Raw genomic sequence first — 8,961 nt, forward strand, 5'->3', positions numbered from 1 at the left:
AAATGACTCACCCACTGACCGTATAGCCTTGCGAGCAATAGCAAGCAGTGATTGTTGTCCTATAGCTATTAAATTTTGTGTGGTTTGTCAAGCAGCAAAAACTGATAAAGCCAGGATAGAGCAAGGGAATGAATAGGGTGGGGCTAATAGGCAGTTGGACAGAAGAGTTTGGAAAACAGCAGATCAAAAGCATGAGGTCTTTATTAGGCTCCTGCCTTACTATGGTGGGCTCCTGAATTCCAAGAACTAGGCCATTTTTCTCTTTCTGTGTCCTCTTCCTCCCTTTCCCCCGCCCCCTCTCTAAACTCCACCGTGTATCTAGAAGTAAATACTTGAACAATGAAGTAAATCCATGACTCAAGTGCGTAAACAGAATTAATGATGGAGAATTAGTCCAGAACCAGAGCTCTCAGCAGGTGGAATGCTCATTGTTTACCAATGAGTCAATTCAGCCTGCGCCAGCAGGGCAGGGGCTGCCAGGGTTTGGATGCTGAGCTGCAAACGACTGCCCCCAAGGGGACTTCACATGTAAGTGACTGTAGTTACCTCGAGTGATACTTGGAGGGGTTGAGGGGAGGGTGGCTCTTGCCTCCTCCGTCCCTTTTTCCAAAAGAATGTCACCTCTCAGCACCTTTTGAAAATAAAAAGCAGCATTCCACAGGAATCTATCCCTTCCATTGTTGCAGAAATATCCGACCAATTGCACTTTTCCCTTTTTCTTTCCTGCATTATCTCTAATCTCAGGTTGACCTACAGAGCTAGTGACCCAAACTGGCCACTGTGGGGCGGAGGGGGCCGGGGAAGTGCCAGATACAGCCTGAAAGCCAGGATGATGGTCTCTATGGCTGGTGGCCGTATTTCCAGGGTTCGCGAGCTCAGAGCCGTGCAGGTTCCCTAGCACTGCGCGTCAGACTGCGAAATGGTGCGCACGCTCGCGGTGACGGTCCCCTTGGATCACCCTGCTCCCGCCCCAGCTCGCCGCTACGGGAAGGGGCGGGGAATAGGAGGAGCTGGAGGCGGCCACTGCGCTCCCCCGCAAGCCGAGCGCTTTTAAAGCCGCGGAACTTGACAGCTAGGCTGGCCTCCGCCACAGTCCTGGCGCCCGGTGTTCCCGCGCTCTCCGCTCGAGAGCCGATTCCAGGTGCGGTCGAGGCCGGGACCGCTCGGCTTGCGCGCTTCTCTGCCCGACGCGCTCCATGCTGCCACTCAACATGTCGGGGCACTTTCTGCTGGCTCCCATTCCTGAGTGCTCCTCCGACTACCTCCTACCCAAAGACATCAAGCTAGCGGTGTTGGGAGCCGGGCGTGTAGGAAAGAGCGGTGAGTGGCGGAGACCTGCAGCGACAACTGGAGGTCCACCAGGGAGGGAGCTTTGGTGGAGGTTGGAGGGCTGGGGACGGATGAATCTGGCCGTTTTGGTGCTAAGAGGGTCTCCCTTCAATCCCGGCCCCTTTACGCCCGCCTGCTTCTTCTGGGCGCATACTCCAAGACTTTGGCTGGGGTGGACGCCTGTTTGAGAATGGGGTTGCCGGAGGAAGTGTCCCTCCAGTATGTCCCTTCATAAAAGCTGAGGGAGACCAACTTATGGCACCTCCGGTCTTGCAGAACCTTGGGCTTCAGGGCGTGCATGCGGCTCAGAGGCCCGTCGCTGTTGTCTTCTACTCTTTGAATTGATTTTGCCTATTTCCTTTTCAGCAATGATTGTGCGCTTCCTCACCAAGAGATTCATTGGCGACTATGAGCCGAATACAGGTTAAAATAATTTTATAATCAATATTTTTGTGCCTTCATGTTTCTTTTTGCTGATCTGAGTGTGGGAATTTAAAAGCAAACTCTCTTTCCTTCTCTAGGCAAGTTGTATTCACGTCTCGTCTATGTGGAGGGAGACCAGCTATCTCTGCAGATCCAGGACACTCCTGGGGGCATCCAGGTAAAGACTGCCAGAAGCAAAGAGCCCCTGCTAGAACATTCTGGGGTGGGGGATGGAAGTGGGGCCAGGGTGGGGGTGAGGGGAGACCAGCATATAGCTGGTCAGAGGCTGTGCTATGGGTCCCAGTGACATGCTAAAGGTATACATTTAAATGTAAGAGTCAACCGTCTACAAGTGTGGGACTGGAAATTGTAGTGTTGGAAGTCCTCCAAGGTGAGGTTGGTTAGAAGTAGCTTCCTCTTAGCTCCCTGACACTTCTCTCTGCTGCCCTGGCAGACTATCACTACTTAGGTGGGTCTTACCAGTTTCAGAGATCAACCATGAAACAATTAAAAAAGCAAACCCAGCCTCAGGCTATAGCTCAGTGGTAAAGAATGTGCTTAGCATGTATGAAGTCCTGGGTTCCATCCCCAGCATCACATAAAACAAAATAAAACAGAAAAACTGGTGGATTCTGGTGGGAGAGGGTCTTTCGGTTCGCAAGTTCTTCTGGAGTGCTTCTGTTACTGGCTGTTCCCCCAAGTCAGTAATTGCAATCAGATAACCCCTTGGCCAGTTCTGGAATGTAACTTAACTAACAAGTTACTAATTGCTAATCCCTTCTAGGGAGGAGAAGAACCCAAAGAGAGGAATTTGTTTCTGTAACATTCTCAAGAAGTTGCTTGCTAAAAATATTTTCATAGATTTGGGAATAGATATTTATCTTGGCTTCTTTTCAAAGTTTTGTTTATTATGAATTAGTTCCCTAAAAATTGAGCCATTCTGGTTTGAAGTAATTCTTCAGTCAGCCAGGGTTCACCAGAGATTGCCTGTCAAGCAGAGGGTTTAAAAATATCCCATGGATATCAGCAAATAAAATAAGCCAAGCAAGGAGTTTAAGAATTTGCACTCTCCCTGTCAAAAGTCTCCTTTAGCAGAAGCTGGGTAGAACCTGTAAACTATATTTAGTGTTTTTCTTTTCCCAGTGTTTCTTCAAGGGTTACTTTGATGTTATAATTGAGCTTGCCTCTCATCGAGGGCTTCCTTGACCGATCTCATTTTGATCTTCCTCAGGCCCAAGACAACCTCAGCCAGGCCATTGATTCTCTATCCAAGTGCGTGCAGTGGGCCGAGGGCTTTCTTCTTGTCTATTCCATCACAGACTATGACAGCTACCAGTCCATCCGGCCCCTTTATCAGCATATCCGGAAGGTTCATCCTGATTCTAAAGCCCCTGTCATCATAGTGGGCAATAAGGGGGACCTTCTGCATGCCCGGCAGGTACAAACGCATGATGGTATTCAGCTAGCCAATGAGCTAGGCAGCCTATTCCTTGAAATTTCCACTAGTGAAAACTACGAAGACGTCTGTGATGTGTTTCAGCATCTTTGCAAAGAAGTGAGCAAGCTGCACAGCCTCAGTGGGGAGCGGAGAAGGGCCTCCATCATCCCCCGGCCTCGCTCTCCCAACATGCAGGACCTGAAGAGACGCTTCAAGCAGGCTCTGTCTTCCAAAGTAAAAGCACCCTCCACCTTGGGGTAAAACATCTCAGACAGACTGACGTCCTTTTTATTATGCATTTGTGCAGCTACAAAGACTGGACCTCTCCCTTTTTAATCACACATTCAGAGTTTATTTTTATAAAGACTTTATTGGTTTCCAAGTGTATGTGTGTTACTAAAAATTCAAACTGATTGCCTAGAAGTTGGGTAGTTTTTTTAAATAAAAGATTTTTTTTTTTAACTGTAACTGCTAGCCACTTTTCCATTAAAGGCAAAATGGCAACATTGCTCCTTATTTTCTAATGTCTTTTTATAGAAATCATACTTGCACCAGAGCCCAGAACTGCTCAATGCTTGCCTTGAGTTTGAACTCTGATTGGTGTCTTTCAGTAGGGAGTGGGTTATGTAGAGGGAGTCTGCTGTGGGAGAAAGAAAGTATGTGGAGGAGGAAAGGGATTTGAATAACTGCAGGATAGCTTTAATTAGTGCACTTTGCCACAGTCATGAAATTGACACTGTGATTTTCACAGGAAGGGGTACATTGTGAGCTGATGCTAAAAAGTTACAAATCATGAATATTATTATTTATTGGTGCAAATACAAGTACAGTCTTTCTACTCATTAAAAAGAAAAAACAACAGCAATTAAAAAAAATCTAGAATTCCTTAAGTCAGTAAGTGGGCCTTACCATCCAGGAGTTGACTCAAAATTTTCCTTCCCTTCCTGTCTCCTTGACCCTCTGTTGAATATGGTGGAAATAAGGAGATGATCAAAATATGGTTTCATGAATTACTGTATATTGTATCTAAAGAAAATTTTTCTTAAGTTTACAATGCTTAAGGAAATAATGTGAACTATCCTTCCAAGGAACAGCTTCCATAGATGAGGTACATTAATCCACAGTGAGTGAGCTCCACAATTGTTGGAGTCCCATTGCTCGACTAGAATGGAAACAGGCCTGTATGGAAAGAAAAGTCTAATTAAAGTTTGAGGTGAATCCTTTTTCAGAGGAGGGTAATGGCGATTGCATCCAAGGCCTAGCACTCTACCACTGAACTATATGTCCAGCCCCTGAGGTGTGTGTCTTTATACAATTATCTGGAGCAGCTGTTTAACTAATGAAGTGGAGTACAAGACATGTGAGGTCTCTCAATCTAGAGGGAGGTGCAGGTGTTGGTGGGTGTGATAGGTTTTCCTCACTATGACCAAAATACTGGACAAGAACAACACAGAATAGGCCAAGTTCATTTTAGCTCATGGTTTCAAGGGTGGGCTGAGTCCATATCTCTAGGCCCAAGATGAGGCCGAACATCATGGCAGCAGAGTGTGGTGGAGCAGCACTTCTTCAATCATGCAGGGCCAGGAAACAGAGATAGTAAGAGGAAGGGGCCAGGAAAAGATGCAACCTTTCAGGACATGCCCTCAGTGACCCACCTCCTCTAGCCACACCCCACCTACCTACAGTTAGCACCTAGTCCATTCAAACTAGGACTGATTAGGTTACAGGTCTCAAAATATGATCATTTCTCCTCTGAATATTTCTGAATTGTTACAGGAGCTTTCAGTGGACACCTTATGTTGAGAGCCACAGCCAAAGGGGCCCCAGCAAACTTCCAGCTGCCAGCAAACTTCCAGCTGCTGGCTGATGATTGGCTCACAGCGGCCCCAGCAACATCTAGCTGATTGGCTCCTCTGCGGTGATGCTCATTGGACTGTTTCCCTGCCCTTTCAGACCACGGAGCTGCTCATTGGGGGACTTTTTTGGCTCCGCCCACGTGACCCAGCCAATCGGCCTCAAGAGCAGGAGGATTGTGGGAGGTGGAGAGAAGCTTGTGTGGGAGAGAGAGGCTTGGGGAAAGCCGGTGGTGGCAGTTGAGGCTCTGAGGGTTTTTCCTGAGAGACTATTTTGTTTGTCGTGTGTGGTTCTAAAAATAAAGTTAGTTTCTTTTGACAAGTGGCTCCTGATTGTGCCCAGCCAGACTGCGGCAACCTTACATCCAGACCACAGCAGTGGGTAAGGCTTTGGAAACTCCCTCCAATGTTAATAGGGTATCACCCTATTACAGCCTGAGCTCTAGGTTTTCAGAGAAGCAGCCTGCAGACTGTAGCCTTGCCATTGCATGTCAAGCTTTTGTGTATATGTATTTCAAAGTCCAGTAATTGAGGTCAGTAACTAGGACAGTAACTCACATATGGTGTCTGATAAGGTTGGATATCACATTCCCTAGGGAAGAGGGAGTTTCCTCCAAGTTCTCCCATGTGGGTTCTGGTATGATGTTGTACTTTCAAAGACAAGAGGAATACACTCCAAAAAGAGACCTGGCAGAACAAGCTGTGTAAGTGTTTGGAATCATTTCAAAGCTGTATATCACCCTCACATCCATCCAGCCTCCAGTTCTGTCAGTCTCTCTCCTGTTTTTCTCTAAAGACTCCTCTGCCTTAATATGGGTTCTTGTAGCTCTTGTCTAGACTGGGAGGCAAGCAGCTAAGCAAGCCTCTGTTTTCTTGGCTTCCAGCATGATATCCCTCCAATTCTTTTCTTTCTTTTTTTTTTTTTTTTGTGGTACTGGGGATTGAACCCAGAGGCACTTAAACACTGAGCCACATGCCCAGCCCTTTTTTGTATTTTATTTAGAGACAGGATCTCACTGAGTTGCTTAGACCCTTGCTAAATTGCTGAGGCCGGCTTTGAATTTGCAATCCTTCTGCCTTAGCCTCCCGAGCTGCCGGGATTACAGGCCCTCCAATTCTTTCTTCACACCAGAACAACCTTACCTATACCAACCCTAATAATTTTGTTTTCATGATTGAAAAAAAATATTCAGCTGGCTTCCCTATCTATAAAATACATATGAGATGTGGCATCAGAATTTTTATCACCTCTCCAAAAGCAAACACACATACCCAACAAACACTCCATACCAACAGAACTGTCTTCCTTTCTTAGTGCATACCAGTCTCTTTTACACTTCCTACCTTGGCATAAACGAACCTATTGGCAGACCTATGCCACAAACGAACACAATATTTTTTTTCCTGTTCTACACCTTAGGTCTGGCTAACTCATCTTCAAGACTAAAGTCACATGCTAGATTCAGCTCCAGGATGCCTTCTTTAATTGTCCCTCTCTACCCCTGCATTTGTATTATAACCCAACTATGTCACATAGTTATTTGTTACCCCACTATGTAGGGAGTATCCCTTGAGAGCAATAACTTCATTTTATGACTTTGTATTCCCAGCTTCTAGTCCAGGGCTTATGAATAGAGTGGTCATTTTTCAGTAAACATGATGAATAAATAAATGAACTATTTTTTTGGTGCTAAGGGACAATAATAGGAGATTATAGTGAAATAAATTATTACTTTGCAAAATAAAGACTCTAGGGCTTTTTTTATATTTATTTTTGTAGTTGTAGTTGAACACAATAACTATTTTTATGTGGTGCTAAGGATTGAACTCAGGACCTTGCACGGGTGAGGTGAGCGCTCTACCACTGAGCCATAACCCCAGGCCCAACTCTAGGGTTTTTGCATAAAGACTTTTCACTAGCAGTGACAGAATGGAACTGATTGATATCACAGCTTGTGGCGATTGCAGATCATTACCTTTCCATCCAAGGACACCTCTGTCCCTACCTGTGGTATTGAGGGGAGCTCACCTATACAAAATGGCACAAAGGTTTAAAAAAATTAAATAATATATCTAAAGGAGTGTCAAAATACTTAAAAATATAATTTTTGGGATTCTATCATCTTTTAAATAGGGCCTTCTCTTTGTTGGTTTGCATGATCTCAGAACAAAAGGAGTTCTATCATTATCCATTGTAGCTTCCTGCCATGCATTCTAACATAGACAAAAGAACAACTGATTCTCCGATTCATGGCTGCAGTCTAAAGGTGTCCAGATTACTAGCTGGTGCCAGAGGCTTCTCTGCTCTCAAGGATCTGAGATCAAATATCCCATGGGGAAAATTTAAATCATAATGTAAAAGCTAAACAATGCACAAGTCGTCTCAGGCAGCCTCTGATCAAGTTTCCAGGAGTGAATGGTAAGAACAGAAAGTCCTCTGACCTGAGAGATCAGAAGTTGAGTCCCAGGGCAGCCTCTGTGGGCTCAGATGAGCAGATGGGCCTAGCAGAAAGTGCTGTCTTCAGGCCAGAATCCACCGAGCACAAAAGCTGCTGGCCGGTGCTGGTCCCAGAGGGAGCTTGTTGCCTGCTGTCTCTTTTTCTCAGCCTCCTGCTGATTGGCAGTGAAGTCTCTTGGGGATAATGGTACTTAGGGAACATCTGGAAGGCTCTTGGGATGGTAGCCTTGAAAGTGGAAGATATAAACATGCAGTTATCAGGAAACAGAACAGGAAGTGGTTGGATTTGTGTGTAAAGAAGAGGACCCTTTGAGGGGAAGCTAAACGCTAAGCCAACTCAACCCCTCCCCTCAAAAGTGGAGAGAGAAGCACATGCGTGTGATCCCTGATACTTGGGAGGCTGAGGCAGGAGGACGGCAAATTCAAGGCCAACCTGGGTAATTTAATGAGACCCTGTCTCAAAGTAAAACAAAAAGGGCTGGGGGTGTAGCTCAGTGGTAGAGTGTTTGCCTAGCATGCATGAGGCCCTGAGTTCAACTCCAGTGCCCAACTATACCCCAAAAATGGAAAGGGAAGAACCATTAAAGATTTGGGTGTCATCATTTTCCTCTGAAGCACTGGAAAGAAACATTGGCAACTTGGGTGCATGTGGAAAGGACAGTGCCCGTACATTTTTTACCCATAGATCTTCCTGGCCTCTGAGGTATTATATCTGGGGTGAGAATCATCTCCATCTTCAGGAGGCAGGTGGAACCACAGCCTCTCTTGGTCTCTGCTATAGTTTGGATCTGGAATGTTTACCAAAAGCGAAAAGGCGTAAAAGGATTTGTCCTCAGCTTGGCACTATTGGGAGGTGGTGGAACATTTAAGAGGTGGGAGAAACCTTCAGGTCATTGAGGTATGACCTCAAAGGGTCTGGTGGGACCCTAAATTCTTTACATTCCTTTTTTGGGTCCCTGCGAGTAGGGGAGCAATATTCCTCTGCCACATGCTTCTTCTGTGATGTGCTGTGTCACCACAGGCCAAAAAAGTAATGGGTCCAGCTGACCATAGACTGAAACCTCTGTGAGTCCAAATAAACCTTTTCTCTTTATAAGTTGATTAGAATAACCAAAAGCTGACTGACATAGAACTTCTTTACTTCCCAGCCGTCTCTGCCTCAGTAATAAGAATTGTATGTGTGCACGTGTGTGACGCTGGGGACAGAATCCAGGGCCTCTCACATGTTAGGCAAGTGCTATACTCTGCAGTTACACTCCCAGCCCCTCTGTCTTTGATATTTCCACTCACTCGTCTTTCTCTGGTCAAACCTCAGTTAATAATTTTGCTCTAAACCCCTCTGCATGATTTAATTAATGTTGCAACCAGTGTAGTCCCAGAGAAATGGACGAAAGCCAAATGGCTAGATTGTACATCCTGCAAACATTCTGTACTTCACATGCAACTCAAGAGAAGCAAAC

The 8,961-nt window shown here is 45.7% G+C and overlaps 1 protein-coding gene across 1 annotated transcript; it reads left to right on the forward strand.

Moving 5' to 3' along the window:
* Positions 1 to 1,051: 1,051 nt before the first annotated feature.
* On the forward strand, positions 1,052 to 3,699 carry Rasl11a (RAS like family 11 member A). Its single transcript, XM_046454146.2, has 4 exons — positions 1,052 to 1,320; positions 1,696 to 1,752; positions 1,851 to 1,930; positions 2,984 to 3,699. The coding sequence occupies exons 1-4, from the start codon at positions 1,197 to 1,199 to the stop codon at positions 3,449 to 3,451; spliced, it is 729 nt and encodes a 242-aa protein (XP_046310102.1). The 5' UTR covers positions 1,052 to 1,196; the 3' UTR covers positions 3,452 to 3,699.
* The last annotated feature ends 5,262 nt before the right edge of the window (positions 3,700 to 8,961 follow it).

This window comes from Marmota monax, unplaced genomic scaffold, assembly GCF_021218885.2.
Source record: "Marmota monax isolate L192 unplaced genomic scaffold, Marmota_monax_Labrador192_F-V1.1 WCK01_AAM20220418_F8-fsc00011, whole genome shotgun sequence".
In the NCBI taxonomy this organism is placed as follows: domain Eukaryota; kingdom Metazoa; phylum Chordata; class Mammalia; order Rodentia; family Sciuridae; genus Marmota; species Marmota monax.